Source organism: Harpegnathos saltator, unplaced genomic scaffold (assembly GCF_003227715.2).
Source record: "Harpegnathos saltator strain DR-91 unplaced genomic scaffold, Hsal_v8.6 scaffold10, whole genome shotgun sequence".
Taxonomy (NCBI): domain Eukaryota; kingdom Metazoa; phylum Arthropoda; class Insecta; order Hymenoptera; family Formicidae; genus Harpegnathos; species Harpegnathos saltator.
In genome coordinates this window covers 255,792-276,613 of record NW_020229873.1, presented here as the reverse complement: position 1 = coordinate 276,613, position 20,822 = coordinate 255,792, and the positions used below count along the sequence as shown (strand labels likewise).

Here is a 20,822-nt window from a genome sequence, read left to right as displayed (position 1 = left end):
TTTCGCGTTTCGCGAAAGGACTCCACGCTATCGCGTTTTCGCGCGGAGCAGCAGCGCGTCGATTTACTGCCGCGCGGCTGTACATCAGAAGCGGTCGCCGCCGCGACGGAATCTCGCCGGAAGATAATCCGAGAAACCTCGCCGAGGGGATTCCTCTGCTCTACCTTCCTTCCTTCCTTCCTTCCTTCCTTCGCAACGTGGCGCGCCCGGGGAACGTAACTTCCGCGGGCTTCGCTATCTCGACCCTCCACACCTCTACTTTATTGGACGGTATACACACGGCGGTCGAACACGGCACACGCGGGAGCGGCGGCGGGGGGGGGGGCGATACACACGGTGGCGCGTTAAGTGAGCGAATACGTGTACGTGACCCTTTCTCTCTCTCTCTCTCTCTCTCTCTTTCTTTCTGTCTCGGTCTTTCTCATTCTCACTCACTCGCGTATGCGCCGCTCGGAGTACGAATACGTGCGTGGGTCACGAGGGAGGAAGGAAAGGAGGGAAGGTAGTGGTGGTGGTGGTGTATCGGCGCGGTCCGCACCCGGCGAACTCCGCCCCTGTAGGGCCCGTATCGCGCGATAACTCGATTACCTGCGATAACTGAGTATTTATTAGTCCGCGAGATTTCATTTTGATACTCACCCTCCCCTCGCCTTCATCCCTTCGCCTATTCGCCCGCTCCTATCTGTCTCTGTCTCTTCCCCCCCCCTCTCTCTCTCTCTCTCTCTCTCTCTCTCGTCTCGATTCTGTGCTTGACTCTCTGTTCTCTGCCGAGGGAACGAGAAAGATCGATCTCCGTTTGGAGCATTTAACGTTTTTTTTTTTGTGATTTAAATGTAATAATAGGAGAGTAATATTTTTTAGAGGACTGAATATCCATGATGTCTACCCTCTTTTTCTTTCGTCTCTTTTATCCATCTCTCTCTCTCTCTCTCTCTCTCTCTCTCTCTCTCTCTCTCTTTCTCTCCTCGTTTATTTACCGCGAAATTATTCACGCGTTTTCACTTTTACCGCGTCGCCGCTGCCGCTCGACTCGTGTCGATCGACGATTATTTCACACTCGGAATTAAATCGGATTCTTTTAGCAAGGCTGCGTATACGAGGGCGCATAGCGAGGGGGAGGACAGATAGGGGTGGGAGGGAGGGAGGGAGGGGACCGATCGACCGAGATATACGTATGTATCGAATTACGAGCGGATTATCGTCGGCCGAGGATCAACGCGTTGCCGGGGCTGCACGATAATTATTTCTGCGTTAGCCATAATTATTGCCGGGATGGCAATTAATTCCTGCCGGAGCGGCAATTAATTTATTGCGGCTTGATTAATTACCGCATGGTAGGCGGGCGAGACAGTTCGCTGTTGCGGCTGATTGCCCTTTCGCCGTGCAATAAGGTCCAACCGGGGCGACCGCCTCTTTTTTCCGGAAAGAATCGCGGGAATCCGGCAGGACTCTCGCCGGCCGGTGCCGATCGCGCCTGAAAAATTCAGGACTCGTGCGAAAATATAGCGCCGTGGCGAATGCGCGTCTTCGGCGCGGTGATCGGTCGGCCGATAAAATGTGGCGCGCGAGTCCTCGCGCGATTTTGCACACAACAAGTGCCTGAAATTCGATAACGGGCACATTCATCATCCGTCGCATCGCATCTGCCGCGAATAATTAAAGCGGAAGCTCTTCGTGTACCCTCTTGTCTCCCTTCGTTTCGCCGAATCGAGAACCGGTCGTTCGTCGATTGTTGCGGTTTCTTTTCTCTCTCTCTCTCTCTCTCTCTCTCTCTCTCTCTCTCTCTCTCTCTATCTCTCTATCTCTCTCTCTCTATCTCTCTATCTCTCCCTCGCGTTATCGCATGGATCGTACGATAAATGACGGTCGCGTCTCGTTCCACGTATGAGATATATCTGCGTGGAATTTTCACTTTTCACTTCTCGTGGGCTCTCTTCATCTCCGGCGATTGACCGACATTCGACCGACGTCGGTCGAATCTGTCTCGCGAGACAGATGCGCTATTTGGGAGACACGATTCGTCTCGTTTCGTGAATGCTTTGTGCCACCGACAATTTTTCCAGATCGGCCAGGTAGAGGGATTCTCTCGTTTCTGTCGCGCCGGCTTCTAGACTTCCCTTGTCGGCGAGCGCGCGTGTATCATGGGGATAACGTGAAAGGTTGATAAATTCGTGCATTCGATCCGAAAAGGGAGGAATCTTCCTGAGTAGGTCGTCGCGGTACTGTTTCCGGGTAATTTAATTATTATGGGTTTTTTATCAAAGTTATGATTCACTGAATCTTGCCTATGTTTCATACAATTAAAGAAATTGGTCTCCTTATAATTTAATCGGTAAAGATAAAGATTCTCTTGTCATAAAAGGCGAACGGATCGGTGTTGAGATACTCGTTGATAAATTATCAGAAAGTTTAAAATCTCCTCTGTCCTCAGATGCATCTGTCACATTTTCCATATAAATAATTCTTCTGATATAAGATCTCATGCGAAAGATGAGATTGAAATTTGAGGAATCGCGTCGTCTTGCACTTAACTTGATGTATCAAAGTATAAAGTTGCAGGAGTATTATAATTATAATATGGCTGCAAAGTAGAGACATTGATCTATAAAGTGCTTTTCGTACAATCTCTTTATCATTATTTTTTTTTTTTTTATCAAAGTTACAGCTCATTGAAGTTAGACTGCCAGGTGTTACGCTAGGCTGACTTGTCGTTAAGTTGTATCACGATCGAGGTCGTCAATAAAGGCAGGTGGCGGCTCGTAGCGGAGAGTTGGGAACTAAGGAAAGTCTCTTAGCCGAAACTCGAACCTTTCTTGTACCGACCTCCCAGACTATTTAGCCAAGTCTCAAACCCTACTTTCGGCGATATGTTAGACATCGAGACGCCGTTAGATGGCGACACGAACAAGTTGCCGATTAGAAACTTTCAGTTGGTATAGCGCGCGAGTCGCACCGAGATATCTCATAGTTTTATTACAAAGTATTCGCTGCAGTTTGCTGCTTTTTACGATGAAAAATCCAGCATGGTAGCACAACTCAACGACAGGTTAGACTTACTTACTTTTTATCACCAAGTGGTATGATTTAAGGACTACAAATGTAGCGCGAGATTTAAGGTCTCTGCTACTCGCCGCGGCCATCTCCATTTGTGATATCAGAAAATGTTAAACGCTCAATATTTATGCAAAATACGTTAAATAAAAGGAATATATAAGACACTTGCACAACTCAAAAGTCTCATGATATTTTTATCTAGAGATTCTCTTATTTCCAAGTTTTACTCAACTCAAACTTCAACGAACGTTAACTTTGACAAAATAACAACGGGACGATTTGGAAAGCATTTTGCATGCTTGAGATCTTCATTTTCCAATCTTCATTTTCTAAATTTATACTTCTTTTGCTAAGATACATTAAGTTAAATGAAAAATGACGATCGTTCAATATGGATTTAGAGATTGATTTTTTATTCTTTGATAACATGACCAGACAGCGTATTGATTAATCTTTTTCATAAAATAAGAGTCTCTGTGTTTAATGAGAGTCCTTCCGACTCAGCGATGAGCCACGTTACTGGAAAATAAAAATCTTAAACAGGACAGGCCTTTAGAGGTTAGGCAACGACATCACAGAGCGCACAATCTTCTTCTATTATTTATTGGAAACCTTGATACACTCGAGCTTAGTCATAAATATGCGTCATGTTACAACACTATATTTACACATAATTAATCGGGCAATATGAATCCTGACACTTGGCTTGTCGCACTCGAGAAGGACGGAAGGAAAAGGCACGGGGCTTCTGGGTCGATGTGGAGCGATGTTGAAAACAGAGTTGCTTCGATATTAAATTGTATATATACGTGTGCGCGAGTGTAAGTGTGTCTGTGCGGTTTGTGTGGGGTGGTGCAGGGGAACAACCAGGAGGGGAAATTAATATTTCACAATGGTGGCGACAGATCGCGCGCGAGGTCGGCGAGATCCTGAATAAATATTACGACGAGTACAAACTGAGCTACGACTCTTTGGCTCGCCCCACTCATATACACGGGGTGGTCTCGTAAAATATTATTTAATCCTCACTGGCTGTACGCGCCCGCCCGATGCGGTTTCGTGTGATTTTCTTTCTGTTTCTTTTCTTCTTTTCTTCTCTCCTCGGATTGGGGCTCGTTTCCTTCGACGCTGCATATATCGTATATATATACATATATATATATATATATATGTATAAGTATAAACCTACGTATATCCGTGTGTTATATAGTGATAATCGGTTAAACCTTAACACATCATTCGCGCAAACATTCAGGAACGACGACGTGGGGCCGCTGATTAATCGGGCGATGCAATTTTGAGGACCGCTGAATAAATGTTTGACCGCATTCTTGAAGGAAATCGCGCGTCGTCTCGTGTGATGATTCTACGCAGATTCTTGCGAGCGCCGTTCTTCGAGAGAAATATCTTCCCGCGGATCTCCGGGAAATTCTTGTCGTTGCGTACTTTGCGCCGCAGACTTTAATCCTTTAAGAGCTTCCGTCGCACCGCGCTGATTAAAAAAGAGTAAGAAAAGCCATTTTTATCCGCATACTGATGACGTCTCGAGTAATGTCGCACGTTTGGCCGAACCGTTGGCGAGATACGCACTTTTATTTGCACGTTCCTGAACGTGGCGAGTAATGTCGCAGAGAGAAAGATACAAATATGAGTACTGAATCTCCGACGTTACGCACTAACGTCGTCACGCTCGTCTTGATCTCCGGGTGTGCCGCTTGCGAGACCGAAATCAGCCTTATTATCAGAGGGAAGAAGGAGAAAGAAGCGCACACCGCGCGTCGGCCGCGGTCAGAAGAGCCGCGAAATACTCTTCGGTCTGATTACTTCCAATGAAAGCTCCAGCTGGCGAGAAGGGCGTAGCGAGCTTTTCTACCGCCGACTGCATACACGGTACATCCGAACGACGCGGCTCTAGCTGGCTCATTTCGCTGGTCGCGCAATCGGCAGCGAGATCGTGGCAATATCGGCGACTTCTACCTCTACCTATCGATGAGCGATAATTCGCTACGAAAGAGACGCACGTCGCACTCGTCGCGCGATCGAGCGATATGCGCACGTCGTTGTTGACGAGCGGGCGTGTCGATCGACGTCCCGGCGAGTAAGAGAAGCGAGAAGGGGTTTATAGCAGAGCGAATATTATTTATAATATAAAAAAGCATTTCTCTCTCTCTCTCTCTCTTTCTCTCTCTCTCTCTCTCTCTCTCTCTCTCTCTCTCTCTCTCTCTCTCTCTCGCGCGCGCGCGCGTGAGCCTGAATTATCAACGACGGTCGAGAGGTGTGAGGCGCTTTGCACATCCCGGCAATCCCTTGGTGGAAGACCTTCTCCCGAAAGCCCCCGAATTTCGCGATATTCCTCGTCCTCGAAGAAAGTACAGTTTCGTCGGCGTCGTTGTCGTCGCATCGCGTATTTTATCAGCCGAAACCAGCTTAACAGCAGTCGGGAGAATCGTTCTCCCGTCGAGCGTCCGTTGTCTCGACCGCGTCTTATCCGCGGAGTTGGTGTCCGTGAGGAAGAGAAAGGGTCGCGAAGACGCATCGGATAACGCGGAGGGAAAGCAGAGAGATAGAGAGATAGAGAGAGAGAGAGAGAGAGATAGAGAGATGTAGAAAGAAAGAGAGAGAGAGAGAGAGGGAGAGAGAGAGAGAGAGAGAGAGAGAGAGAGAGGGAGGGAGGGAGGGAGGGAGAATTTTTGCGCGCGCGCCGCGGCTTAATTAATCCGTCCCTTGTGCGTCATGTAACTGATGCTGTCCGACAGTAACTTTTCGCGCGCCTGCCGCCGCATTCGCGAGCACATGGCCAATATCGTGCCGGCCATGATGCAGAAGAAGCCGCAGCCGAGGCCCACTATCGTGCTGGCGACGGACGATCTCAGGCACACTCGGTCGGTCGTCGGCTCGCTGAGTCCTGCGGAGGAGGAAAAGTAAAATTATCGATCTGCCTGGACAAGTGGAACTCGTAATAATAATAATAATAATAACAACAACAACAATAATAATAATAATAGTAATAATAATAACAACAACAACAACAACAATAATAATAATAATAATAATGTCGTCTCGCCACAAGTAGCAGAACTAAAAATCGATCTCTCGTTGCTCGTCGAAGCGATTCGGTCTTTCCGACGAGGACAATTTCTTTTAGTGTATCTTTCATCTCGTTTCCCGACTATTGACATACAATTTTGCTACAGGATATTATCGGGTGTCAGTGAAGCTTTTTCTAAATATATGTGGGATGTCTGACGATAACGCGCATAAAGTTCTGTATTGGATGAAACTGAACAGAGGGAACTCCTCTGCCGTTTTGCATAATGGAAAAACATGGGAAAATTCTGAATCATTGATGAAGAAAAGGTTGTCACATAATCGAGCGGAATTATTCACAAATATTCTTCAATTAACAACTCAAAATTTACGCTTTTTTCTTCTTTACGCTGACTTAATCCCGCTTTAATGAATAATTTCAAATGTCACGTGGTTCGCGAGAAACGGAGGACTTTTGTTCAGTTTCGTCTAATCTACACGAGAGAGTTTCACGCAGTTATCGTCAGACATATCTTGTATATATTTCTTTTTCAATTCCGCGCGAGCCAAAATCACGGGCAATTCCGTAATCGCGAGCTTGCGATTTATTTACTTCGGATTGGCGCTCATGTCGTTAGAGTCGCGACGCTCGTGATCGGCCGAAGAAAGTGGAGCGCGCTCCTCGTTGAATGAAGCTGCGATAAATGCACGGTTTGACATAATTGTTCTAACAGTAAAGCCCAGAATCTTTGACATAAATATCCGCTCTTACCGGCGCGCGAGGCGCTGGTGGAATTCTGGAACAGTTCCGTGTCCGCCTCGCCTTCCTGAAGAACGCGCAGAGACTGGAAGAGATTCACGTTCTCCGACAAACTGGTTGCCGGCGTCGACGGTCCGCCGATCATTTCCGGCACCGATCGCTTCGCCACGTTCTTCGCGTTTCTCCAGTGGCAGGGTTGGCTCTGAAACACAGCGGCGATGCGCGTTCGTATGACCGAGTGTTATCGGCGAAACTGGAACGTCGTGTTCCAGCGCTCGCGCCGAGCAGACACGCGCGCTAAAACGCAAAACTATCAGCCTAAAAATCGGATTTACCGCTACTTCTCTCGATTGTAGAGCCGCTTTTCTTTCAGAAACCGACCGACTTCACCGACGCGAAAATCGGACAGATACATTCGCGATGCTGAGATGCGCGAGGCAACTTATTGCCGACTTGTTGCTTTGTAACGACAGATCCTCCGACCAATCTGGAATTCATTTGCAATCATCCAAAATTTTCCAACGCTCGGGAAAGATGGACTATCCTGCGAACTAGACTTTACGGGGTCAAACGGACATCAAAACTGTTTTTCAGCTTCACAGAGTTTTCTCTGGTAAAATTTTGACTCGCGATTTAGTTCTTGAGGGAACCGGATATTAAGCATTGGACATCAATAAGAAACGATATGTCACTTCCTCCGACGTTTGTGCTGAGTCCTCGAATTAGTGAGAAAATCCGCCGTTACAAAGTAACGCGTACAATGGCTGCGTGTATTCGATTAAGGGGACCGGAGGGTCAGATTACTGAAAAATTGTGCTTATTTTTGACAATGATTTTGTTGAGACGAACTGAATAAATGTGCAAGAATGAAACTTTTACATATATTTATATAACATATGAAGAGTAGAAAAATTTTGTTTTTAAACAAATACTCATATAAATATACGTCCACTTAAATTTTAAACGCGTTTTTCTCGAAATTTCGTTGTTCAACTTTTTGCAATGATTTCTCCGAAACTGAGCTTCGTGTCGATTTGAAATTTTAAAGCAATAATATTTGTTCATTTGGCTCTCGGGTGAACCATGGATAACTCGGTCAAAATATTTCATTTATTTTTGTTATAAAAGAACTGAAAATTGAATTTTTTCTTAATAACAGCTGCCATTTTGTTAATTTCGTTCGATTTTTTTTTCTAGTGGTTCACCAGATAATAATAAGCCTCCTTAAGATTTCTAGTTAAAATTCGCTGTGATCGGACCACCAAGAGCCGAGATATTACTGCAAAAACGATAACTTGAAAAGAAAAGGAGAGTATATTTCAGTTATATATATCGTATGGTTATACGGATATTTGTTAATAAACAAAATTTTTCTACTTTTCATACGTTGTATAACTGTACCTAAAATTTTCATTCTTGCACATTTATTCAGTTCGTCACAAAATATTATCAAAAACAAGCACGATTTTTCAGCGACCTGACCTTCCAGTCTCCTTAAGCTCAATCAGCGCGGCAGCCGAATGAACGGAACGGGGGCGAAAATCGATGGAGCAAGTCGCGCCAAGGCGCTCGGTATTTCATTACCGGACATCTCCCGTGGCACATGCGAACGTCGCACTCGATGTACAGGGCCGGCGAGCCCGTGAACCTGAAGGTCTTCATATAAGCGAACACCTGCGTCTCGAAGAGGCCGCTCTCCGACCAGGAGCCGCGAAACCTGCTGATCAGTTTGTCGTCGACCGGACAGCCGTATTGATCGATCAGCTGGATCCTCTTGTTGCCGCCGTTGTGCGCGTAGCAGTCGTTCACGACGATGTCGAAGCCGTCTGCAACGTGGAAGCAGAAGAGAGGCGGAAATCAGGCTGTCGACGGTAACGCGCTGCCGTTTTCGCAGGCGAGATTGATCGCGTTGACGAAACGTTTATTAATAATGATTAATCAAGCGTCATGACGGACGAGCAAACGGCGAGAAGCGTTTAACTCTTTCTCTCTCTCTCTCTCTCTCTCTCTCTGTCTGCACGACGTCAATTTGCGCGACATAATCGACGTGGACGCAAATACAGAAGGTTGTCGGACGCTCATTAGAGCTCGGACATCTGTCGTTGGCTGTCGGAGCTCTCGCGTGTGTTTTCGTATCTTCCTCCCACCCTCTGTCTGCGTATCTTTCTCTGTCCAACGTTTCCGCATCTTTCGCAAATTACCCAGCTCGGCTTGTAGCTGACTGACTGACAAAGTCTTATGCCTCATCTTATACCGTTACGATGTCGAATGATACGTTGGCGGAATCGGGCGTCGTATGATTAGATAGACCGGGCGGCCGAGACGTCGAGGAAGAAGGGAGACACGCGAAACGAAGGATGCGTGTTGCGCGTCGATCGCTGCGTCGATATTACGGATTATTTGTTTTCGATGCTCACGCTTGTGATGCGAGCGCGAGACGGGTCGTTACGATAATGAAGTCGTAAGGTGCGGCAATAAAAACGTGACGGCGCGACCGCCAGGAAGCTGGACGATCGTTCGCCTCGCGAGCGCGACTCTCCGAACTGAACTTCGTAGGCAAAAATATAAAAAAAGAATGGGGGACAGGAAAATGTATTGTTGGTGGCTCAAGTTGAGACTCATTTTGCAAAAAGTGGTCAAATGAGCAGTTTTTGAACGACGCGTTGGTGATGAAAAGCGGTCGTTTCATTCCTTGCAATTATACAAATTATATATATATATATATATATATCTAGGTGATTAATAACAATATCTATATTACTAAAAGTCTCTAAAGACGAGACGAGCTTCTCTCTCGGTGAGAAAAGAGAAAGGGTTCTGCGGAAAATTAGTTTAATCGTTAATCGCAAGCAACTGGTCAATGAGAGAGCCGTGTCGTAGCGTCGTTCGGTGCGATGTTTCGGCAACTGCGAGTCGTTTGCACCTGATAAACACAAAGATACAAAGAGAAAAATGACGCGCTTAGTCGATTAACGTCGGCATCAATTAAGCCGCACGGGAGCGCGTTTCAGTGAATCAACGAGTGGACCGGTTTGCGCAGTCGCGGCGGTGTTTGACATCCCGCGCGCGTTTCGCGAGGGAACCGCGTCTGCCTCCTTTTAGAAAACTGGTTCGCGCATCAGCACCTACTTATGTTAATATTAGATCGCGAGGCGCCCGTCGACGTTCTCCTCGCTCCTTGGGCGATTCACGCGAAGCCCAGCCGCGGTCACGCTTCGCGTTAGCGTGGAAGCTTACCGTATTTGCTGCGCATGTAGATAATGAGAGTCAGAGGATCGCCGACGCGAACTGGTCCGGCCACTCTAGTTCCAGTGGTCCCGTAACCGTATCTGATTTCCATGTAGCACTCCGGAGGCTGTAGGGTGAAGACTACGGGATTTCCCGTGGCGACCCTGGAAGAAGAAGGTGGGTGCGTAAGAGGCAGGAAGAATGCGTATCCGTTATCTCTCTCTCTCTCTCTCTCGCGCGCTCGGCCTACTTCGCGCCCGTCCGAGCGCGCGCAGATGTTAGACATTATCGTGGATATTACATAAACGGCGGCCTAGCGCGAAACGTTCCATCGATTTCGCGTAATCGGAGGTATTACACGATCATAATGTCATTCTTCGTGCTCTCACGACTGGAAGCGATTACGAGCGCGGCACAAGCGACGGCTCCGAGGCTGGCGTGGCTGGTCTGTGCCGCGATCTGACCTTCCGTACGATTCCTCCCTTCCTGTCCATCCCCCACCCCACCCCATCCCACTCCACCCCCGCCACCGCCCTCAGCACAGCCGATCGATCGATAATTTATTTCGTACTCGTTGATTTATCTTCCCGCCGAGTACATCACGTCGTCGGACCTGGCGTGTTCTGTTGGCTGGAATATAATCCTCGTGCAGATATCCGCACACGTCCGGTAATATTAATATTATTTACGCTCTTAATACCCCCGGCATATCCCCGGTGTTGATTAGATCGGAGGATCGATTCGCTTTACTCGGCAAATTGAAGAATCAGGTTACTTTATTCTATTTTTCTTTCTTTTTTTTCCTTTCAGAAAATTGTCGTGTTGGGAAAATTACGAAGGGGAATCTGTTTTATTTTATCGCAGGAGACCCTAACGGAAATTTATTACTAGCTGGTTTATTTTATTACCATATTTTATTACCACGAGTAATAAACTTATTACTTATTATCACTGGTCAATTTATTACAGCCAGTAATAAATTTCGATAAGGGGAGTACCAGAATTTCCTTTCTGTTTCCTCGGGAGATGAGCGAGAAAGAGTCGCGAACTAAAGTCCTTGATAAATACCCAGGGCAGTCTGAAAAGTTCTCGGCCTAACAATGAAAGAAAATTTCTTTTGCCGTGAAATATGTTTTATTTTTCAATATAATCTGCTGAAACTTCAATATATTTATTCCAACGTCTTTCCCCAATAATTCCCCAATAATTCCCCAATAATTCAATACCACCATTAAAGTGTGATTCTTTTCGCTCTGGTGTATAGCAGTGGGATTCAGGTTTCATCAACAGTTACGAAACGACGCTTGAAATCCATTTTATTTTGCTTAAAACGACTAAAATGTGCCAAACACGCATTCGAATGCGTTTTCGCGCTCAATTGTTGGCAAATGCGGCACTCCCATCTTGCACGAAGCTTTTTCAACTGGCGCTACTACTCGAATGACTCGGCAGATCGAATAAAATTTTACATGGGTTTGTATCAGGGATCAGCCACTTTCCAATACAATTATAGTTTGACAGTTTCTAACGCCATGTATGGCGTCAGGTCGAGAACTTTTCAGACTGCCTACGTAATCAGACACGTTCAAAGGAGAACTCGAGTCGACCAAAGTCGGATTCTAATGATACGCCGAGGGCAAACGGTACTCGTTAAATCCGACCGCGACGGCGGGGCTGACAGCGATGACGCAATCGAAGCCACAAAGACACTCACTCGACGTCAAGAAAGGGAAACGTCACCGTCTTCCAAAAGTCGTAGCCGTACTCGCACGTCACCTTGAAGTGCTCGTCGAACTCCTCCTCGATCAGCGGATTGTACTGCACCGTGACCGTGTTCCACATGAGGTTCTTCTGCAAAACGCCCATACGAACGTACATTGCACAATGTAGGCACGCGCTCGTTGTTTCTCACATGAGGAAAAGCCGCCGCGCCGCTATTACAATAGCGGGCTTTCGTATATTCCCGCGCTGAATTCCCCCGTGTCCGCCTACGCAACGTGTGCGGGACACGTCTAATTTTCTCTCATTGTCGAGGTCATGAGCAATCCACCCTTGCCCCCCTCCCGCCCCTGACCCTGCACACCCGTCAGTCTTGTTCTCGAAAAGCCGGAATCCTCGTCCGGGTTGTTAATCATTATAATTCGTCGTCGTCGGTGTCACGCGACTTGTGGTTCACGATTTTACGCTTTGCGTTTTACGTTTCGCTTCTTACATTTTGCTAGGTTGCAAGCTAATCCGAATATTTCCAATTAATGTGTCGCTCTTATTCGCCTTGATTTTCCTACACCGATTATACGTCTCGGAAGAGTCTCTCTGTAAATTTATCTCGCTACTACGTTTCCCTGCTACGTTTTACGTTTCACGTACCGTCGGATTTTTCCTGCTGTCCTGGTGATGAGTGTTTTCGCCGAGGGTGCCGCAGCGATTCAGCTGAATGTAGAACTCGTAGTAGTCGCGGCCGGTCCCGTTCACGTACATGCAGTCGGGGTCGTACGAGTATCCTGCAATTAAAAACGATTGTCCTTGATCGCGCGGCGATACACGGCCGACGGCGATCCGCGATATCCAGGATATCGATCGAGTTTATTCACGGACCCTGCCGCGTCATTAGGTCTTGTCCTCGCCCGCCTCGCGGGCGGCGGACAGGCGGAACCACGTCGACGTCGACGTTTTCTTCGTGAACGGACGCACGAGCGGACGGCGAAGCGTAAATGAGAAAATGTGACGTGTGCTCGTTAGCGCCAACGATAGGAAGTCTGGCATCGGCTCGTTCTCGCAGGACTTTTTAATCGTTCCGCGGGATTTATCGGCTCGAGTGTCTGGCGAACGAGCGAGTGGAAGGATATCCTGTTTGTTTGTCGAGGTATTAGTGGAGGGATTGTTTAAGGAATACCGCGCGTGTAGGAGAATTGAATTTTACGCGATTCTATATTCTATATATTCTATATTCTGGAGTAGAATTCCAAATCTTCAAATTCGGAGATTTGAAATCTAGAATTTCACAATTTAAATTTGTCAATTTGATAAATTTCACTCAAATTCTAACAATAATAATAATAATAATAATAATAATTTTGACAATAGTAATTTCCCTAGAAGCGAACGGACGTCGGAGTGGAAGTACGGCGAGATTCGAGGAAATTTCCCTTCTTTTTCTCCTCCCGCTCCTTCTTCCTCGCGCAAAATGCTCCGCGAAGAAATCACTTAGCCGATGACGCGGTTTTATCGCGCGCGTTACCAAAGGAGGAGGCGCGGCGCGGCGCGGCGCGGCGCGCTTCTTTCGAAATAACGGAAGTATCTTACTTGAACGGATGGACAGATGGACTTACGACGTCGGTGGAAAAATTCCGGCGCGGCCGACGTGGACGGCCGATCGCTTTACGATAATTTCCGCCATTACCTCGTTAGCGCGGACGTACACTCGTCGTCTCACTGTCTGCCGCGGTAATTGCGGATGCCAGCGAGATGCGGTCGGTTATGCAGCCACATATTTCAGCCGCGGCATTATGTCGAAACTGTTCACCGTGATGAGAGGGCACCCGGGGCGAGAGCCCCCGAGGCTTTTTCGACAACATGTTATTTGCGGCGTTTATTCATCTCGCGGTATTTATTCGACGCACATTCGCGTGTCTGCGATCCCATGTTAATTAAGAGAGGCTTTTTTCTCTCTCCCGCTGCCATTTATTTTCTCCGCGCGCGACGCGAATATGACGCGATCCTACGCTCGTCGTTAACGATAACGAGTGTCGAAGGGGTAGTAGTTTGAGGGGGTGGCTCCTCGGTGGCGCACGGTGGCGATCTCACCTGCCGAGTACAAGAGGCCGGTGAAAGATCCGTTGAATCCAATTCTGATTTTCATGTAGTCGTCTTGGCACTCCGCTTCGATATCTGAAAGAAAAAAGTATGCGTGTGATGATGCGATGTAATATACGATAATATGTAAATTTCGCGATTACACACACACACACACACGAGGGAGAGAATGTCAACGCAAATATGTTACGTTTGTTCGCGTTCATTTACCGCGCGCGATCCTTCGCGACTGAAGAAAGAAACGAGAATTTTGCCGCGCGGCGCTCATGCATACGTAATCTCGCGATTTCTCTCGGTCCGGCGAGCTTTACCGCGACGTCTCGCGCGGCGCGTCGCTCTGTTCAGCGGCGTTTCGACAAGCTATCAGGCAGGTTATCTGCGGGGGACCTACATCAGCCACATTGTTGATCCATCTGCGCGATCAACTCTCCCAAGCGTCTTGTGCGCGTCTTGTGTTGCATATTTGCGAAACCGAGAAGGTCTAGGTGGAGTCCGCGATGTCGAAAGGGGAAGGTGGAAAAGCCGGCGCGTATCCGGATATACCAACTGGCGGAAAAAGCGACGGCTTAATCTGCCGGTACCGATCTACCGCGGCCCGCCGGGAATCGACCCGGTCGAGTACCAGACCGACGTAACAATGGCGAGGAAGACAAAGAATACGGATCGTTACAGTTGCACCGCGTCGTCGAGTACGATCGAGCAATCCATCAGATCGCTCTTTAGCTGTGTCAGCCGCGGCCGATATCGTTATAAGACTCGCGTGAATTATTTATCGCTTGTCTCAAGTCAGATTTGAATTTACGTTTAAATACGATATATCTTGTTGCGGTTGAGAACCGCGGTTATATATAAAAATATAACGTATCGCGTATATCATATGTTTCGACCAAAAGAAAATTCCATTTTCTGTTCCTTATATTTCTTCCTTGTATCTCAGTTATCGTCACCGATGACATCAGAGTTTTCGAGCAAGGAAAATACTTGCGGATTTTCAGACTGTCTGAGAGAGAAATCACGCAAGAATCGCTTCGTTTTTATTCAAATTTGCAATTTATTCAAATTCGAGTATCTCGTGTGAAACCGAGAGTATTGTTATAAGACGAGTCTCGTTGCGTTAATAATTCCGAAAACGAAGTTCGCCGATAACGATCGTTATCTATTGGCGACTCGATCCAGTAGTGTAGTTCAACGAGTAGTGTTCAACGATTCCCCGCTTCGATCGCTGTCGAGCAAGTGGCCGGTCTTGGGAAAGCACAAGAGCGATAACGTTAGCGCGTATCGGGCGATTGCTGCGGGACTCGGGAACTCGGGACGTGTGTGGGACGCGTATCGATCGCGGCGATGCGCCGCGTCGCATCGATCGATCGTCGTGTGGGCGTGCAGATCGCGGCCGCGAGATCCTGTCGTTACACTCGCGTGTCGAAAGCGGCGCGGAAAATCGCAGATTCGCGGATAGGTGCGCGATAGGTGGTAGGAAAACCGGTCGTCGATGACGAATGAAAGTGAAAGTAAGTTGGGGGTCCCGTATAGGCGCTCTTCGTAGTAAGAAGGAGCCGTTTCCACAACGTAACAACGTAACACGCAGCGGCCGCAAAGCGGAATGGGGATTGATGGTGGATGAAGATAGTTACACTCGAGGTGTCCGCCGATGATACAACCTTTTCGTTTCCGCGACCCGTCGCTGCTGAAAACGCGCGACGTCACTCCGACACTCGGCCGTGTCTCGAGTCTCCGTCTCTCGGCGATCTTCGATCTCTTTTCGAATATCCCGTAAATCTCGTCGCGAAAGGGACAAAAAAGAGAAAAAGAAACGGAACGAAGCGGTCAGACTCGCGCAGTTACGCTGCCGTCGGCCGCACGTAAGCTTGTAAAAAGCAAAAGGTGAAAAATTGCCGACGTTTCGTGACAAAATTCACCTTTTCTTCCGAACCGTTTCTCTCCTTCTTCCCTTATCTTTCGGTCGAACGCGAGCGAAGACGTGAGGTCGATGCGGATCGACGACCGGCTAGACGAAATGAAGCCGGCGATGTAAAGTCGAGCCGCCGAGAAAGAGCCGCGCGCGCGCGCGTGAAAACAAGGATCCACGGAAAAATAATAAAATGGAGAGATGGAGATGAGGGGATTGAGATAGTCACACCGGAGGCGCATGCCGATGATACAACCGTTCCTCCCGTTTCACCCTCGTCGCGCTCGCGCGTGTCCGTCTCGCGGCGCGAGTGTGTGTGTGTGTGCGCCGAGCGCATTTTCGAGCGGTGCAACGCGCCGCGGCGCGTACATACGCACGTGCGTGCGTACGTATACGTGCGCTTATTAGAATTGCGGATACGTGCTTTGTGTTCATTGTCCGGCAAAACGTCAGTGGGCAGACAATGGGAAGAGTTGAGCAACGCCGATATTTGCTCGAACGTGCCGAGAGCGCCGGTCACGGGGGAATAAGAGAGAGAGAGAGAGAGAGAGAGAGAGAGAGAGAGAGAGGCGAGAGAGGAAGGGAGAGAGAAAAAGAAATACGACCGCAAGTATCGTCGGATTCTCCTTTAAAGATTCGCGTTACGACTCGCGCCGTAAAGAGCCGCGTGATTTTTGCAAACCGTTCAAATGCACACGGGAGAAATATTCTGGCGCCAACACACGTTCCCTCACCTACGCATTTACGATTACGCGGAATCCGTGATTTTTGTTATTAAATCTCTCTTTTTTCTCTTCGCGAAGATCGGATTTCGATCTGAAATCTTGAGTCTGACTTTTTTCCGACTCGTCCGATTCGTGTATTCGTCGAAGTAACAACCGGAGGCATCCGACCGGGAAAAATCGCAATCTCGTGTGTGCGACGCGAATAGCGAATCGCGTGGGAGAAGTCGATGAGAGAAACAGAGAGAGAGAGAGAGAGAGGGGGGGGGGAGCAACAGCAGCAGCAGCGAGAAATGGACCTCGGGTCTCGAGGACGCACGAGAGGAGCGTTGCCGAGGAGGATACATTAAACCTAATGGGCCCTCTTTCGCGTAATTGACGATACCGCGGGTGGCCGCAAGTTCCCGCGGAGAGCGAGCGGCTCGATTTTACGACTTCATTGAACCGGCGGGCCTCCATACGCCGCCGTGAAGCATTCATCATTGCCGATGGACGAGCTCGTCCGAATGTTTTAGGAAATTTACCGTAGCGACGCGATCATCGATCGTCCCGTCGACTCGCTCGCCACGGATCGATTCATCTTCTCGAAAAGTGCCTGCGCGCTCGATCGTTCGACGGACCCACCGTGGCCTGATTTTTCTCGCGGCAACACGCCCGCAACGCGGACGATTTATCAGGGCAAAGTACGCGGAGCGCCGTGTGGAGATTTATGTTAATCGCTCGCGTGCTCGCTTCGATTCTTCCCCGCGACTGGAATAATGACGAAACCGTCGCGTCTCGCGGCGAGAGGAAACGCGAACCAACGCGCAACAAGCTCCGCGAAATTTACGCGCATAGGTGCGCTCGAAAAAAAATATACTGAAATTGAAAAAGCGCGGGCAATCTCCTGAAGAGTAGTAATAAATACCCCGAGAGAGAGAGAGAGAGAGAGAGAGAGAGAGAGAGAGAGAGAAGGGGGAGAGAGAGAGAGATTCCGGACGTCTCGCGCGATATTCGGATTTCGTTATCGTAATCTTTCAGGAAATTGTTTCCGGTTTCCGAATTTCGAGCTTTCTATTTTTCAGGACGATAATATATACACGCCCACCGATCTCGCGATCCCGCCGATTTATTAATTCCGCGCCGAGCCCCTGGACAATGGCCGATCGTATCTTCGTTCGGCGAACAATGTGTGTTAGCGAGGCAGACTGGCGCGTGCAACGATTCGCCGGGGAAAAAAGGGAAAAGAAAAGGACACGCGGCGATTAATTGTGGGCGGCAAAAAGCGCGAAAAATAGTTTAATAGCGGCTCGTTCCGGTCGGATCGACGGCCGAAGAGAATGCACGATGCGTCGTTAAGGCATTTTTCGCGCGTCACGGTTTCCAATATACGGTCGTAATTTTCCGTAAAGCGCAATTAAAAGGGCCCCGCGAAGGGAGGCGCACGGTAATGGTATGCGACCCTCGCGTCGATAAATATTGTTTATTTGCATTGCCGCGAGACACGGTGTAATTTTCTGCGGGTATATCGACGGCGGGCGCAGCGCGCGCACTCCGTGTCGTCGATTATTCGCCGTGGTATTATTCCAGGCAGTCGTAATAAGCTTCCGAGTTTTTCCTTTTCTTTTAGCTTCTCCTCCCCCTACCCTCCCCCCCCTCTCTCTCTCTCTCTTTCTCTTTGCTATCTTGAAATTGAAATTTTACAAGCCGTTGTGCCCAACGGACTGACAATTTTTGCCAGCAACGCAATTTACTTGCATTCGCCTTTGCGCATCAATTTCCTTAAATTTATTTTCTACGTTTATTCACCGCATTTATCTGCGTCTTTCCGCATCTTTGCATTGTCATGTTATCCGCTTCTGTAAAATTGCTCGGTGCACCCGAAGTGACTTAACCCAGAAAACGGATGATGAATAATGCTTTATCTCTGTCTCTGTCTCTGTCTCTCTCTCTCTCTCTCTCTCTCTAGAAAAATCGTTCTCGCACACGCCGCGGATGTGCGTAACACATGCGCACATTGTGCGCAAAAGGAGATCAATTTTGTTTTCACAGAACATTGTACTTTTATAACGGTACGCCGCGCGTCACATCGCCGTTAATGTCTTGTTCCACTGGCATTAATTACCGGCCCGGCGTGTGCACGGGCCCGCTATATGGGTTTATTAAAACTGAAGCATCAGCTGATTAACGGAGCCTAATGAGACGTCATTGATTAAGCCCGTCGGCGTCGTAAATTCCGCGCTCCGGGCTCTCTAATCAGCGAATTAGAAAATTTATCGCGACGCGTTAATTTCGAGATAATTATCCCGTCGCGCGGAATCGCAGTCGCGATCGCGCGCGCGTAAATCCATCCGTATTATCCCATTCCGCGGGCTCGGCTGCGCTTCCAGCGTAAAACGCGCGCGCGTCTGACTGCTGCGCGCAAAAATCGATGGGCCGAGAGCGACGAGAGGAAAGGAGAAAAAATTAACGTGCAAAGAAATCGCGACGTAATAATAACAAGTAACCCCTCCCCCCGCCCTCTTCGAGTATCGCAGATACGCGCTCGAGATAACGCGGACTCGTTCGGGGAATTTCAGTCGGCCTCGACGTCATCGCGGCATAGCGTCACGTCATCGCGAACGAGAAACCGATACGACGAGATGAAGACGAAGAAAAAGAAGAAGGGGGAAAGGAGGGAGAGAGAGAGAGAGAGAGAGAGAGAGAGAGAGAGAGAGAGAGAGAGAACGAACGAGCGAGCGAAAAAATAGCGTAACGGCCGCTCGTAAACATCATTTCATAACGACGACGGCGGCGACGACGACGGCGGTGGCGGCGGCAACGACGGCGGCGTCGCCGGCGCAATTTCCTCGCGGAAAAAGCGAGATGCGGCAGCAACGAGCTGTCGTCGATTACCGGCGCCATAACGTACGGCCGTCAAAATATCTGCAGGCCAGGTCTGCGCTGCACGCTGCACGCTCTTCTCAGTCGAGTCGAGTGGAATCGAGTCGAGGGGCGATCAGCGAGCGCGATGCGATCCAGATGCCGGGATAGATAATGACGATCGCGCGGCGCGGCGGTTCGACCGATGATGATGACGACGACGACGATGATGCCCGGGCACGCGAGGGCTCCGACGATGATGATGAGCGCGAAAGGTAGAGATGCCATCGTCGGAGGCGGTAACTACGGCGCTGTGCGGTGCGGAGTGATGTGGTGTACTCTCCTGTGCTCGCGGCTTACGTACTCTCGATGTCGAGGAGCGTCGTACGACTTTCCGACACCGTTTTAATTGCCTCCTCTCTAACGGTAGCCACTCGCCATCGCACTCTGAATTCCCGGGCGCGCATTAGCCGAGGGACCGACGAGGAGGAGATGGACGGCGGCGTATAGGTCGCGGAACGTGCGCTCGCGTCCATCGACGCGATGATTCTTCGCCGACTTCGAGTCGAGACGACTCGATCGACCGGCAGATAGGAAGGGGGCAGGGAGGGAGGGAGGGAGACAACCGCGAAAAGCAGGCTAAGGCCGGACTCGCATCCGTTCGCACGGCTGGCAATCCTTTGAGCCTCCGTCGAATTTTTTTTTAATAGAATTTTAATAGGATCACCTGCGTTGCATCGCTCGGGGCGGCGGGGGGGGGGAGGGGGAGAAAGATTGCTCGAATTAACGCGACGATGAACGAATCGGAAGTTTTGTTCGATTCAACCGATCTGTTTTTCCGTACGTGAATATCTGAATGCGAAGGCATCGGAGGACGTTTCGCCGGCCCGGCCTCGTCGCGTCGGCGCGGTCCTCCGGGCTTCCCGCGGACGGTCAACCGGCGTAAAAGTAACGGGCTCGGGCATGCTAAAACGAAGGCGCTCTCGCTTCACCGAGGGGGGCACACTGACCCAGCGGACCGATGCGAAATAACGCGGGCGCTTTTTGCGCCGGCCGCTTTGATTCGGACAACGAGAAATAGCGGGTTCGCGTGCGCGCCTGACGCAGCACCCGCCTCTCTCTCTCTCTCTCTCTCTCCTCGCCCCATCTCGCTCCTCCGAGAGTCGCGTTTTCCACGAGAGGGGAGAGAGACGAATCATTTCCTCGGCTGGTACAGGCTCGCTGGAACGTCGTATGTAATAATGTAATCGCGCGAGCCAAATTGAAGCGATAATCTATCGGCGGCCGTGGCGGCGGGGATTTCTGTTGATTCTAGATCGACGTAATCGATACCCTTTTGCGCGCAACGTGTGTTTCCGCTGGATTAAGCGTCCCGCGATCGCGAGCCGGCCTATTAGAGGCGCTGGTAAAGCAGGAAATTTCTATTAGCTCGGCAGATTGTTAATGCTCAGGCCGTGAGCGGCAATTTCCC

At 49.1% G+C, this 20,822-nt stretch overlaps 1 protein-coding gene across 1 annotated transcript in view; it reads right to left on the bottom strand.

Moving 5' to 3' along the window:
- Nucleotides 1–5,732: 5,732 nt before the first annotated feature.
- Nucleotides 5,733–20,822, bottom strand: part of LOC105182917 (uncharacterized) — an 83,558-nt gene continuing 68,468 nt past the window's right edge. The window contains exons 5-11 of the mRNA XM_011140705.3: nt 13,874–13,957; nt 12,437–12,570; nt 11,784–11,920; nt 10,079–10,233; nt 8,426–8,667; nt 6,854–7,043; nt 5,733–5,959 (exon numbers count right to left, since the gene is read on the bottom strand). Coding sequence (XP_011139007.2) covers nt 5,763–5,959; nt 6,854–7,043; nt 8,426–8,667; nt 10,079–10,233; nt 11,784–11,920; nt 12,437–12,570; nt 13,874–13,957 — 1,139 coding nt within the window. The 3' untranslated portion in view covers nt 5,733–5,762. The remainder of the gene's footprint in view (nt 5,960–6,853; nt 7,044–8,425; nt 8,668–10,078; nt 10,234–11,783; nt 11,921–12,436; nt 12,571–13,873; nt 13,958–20,822) is intronic.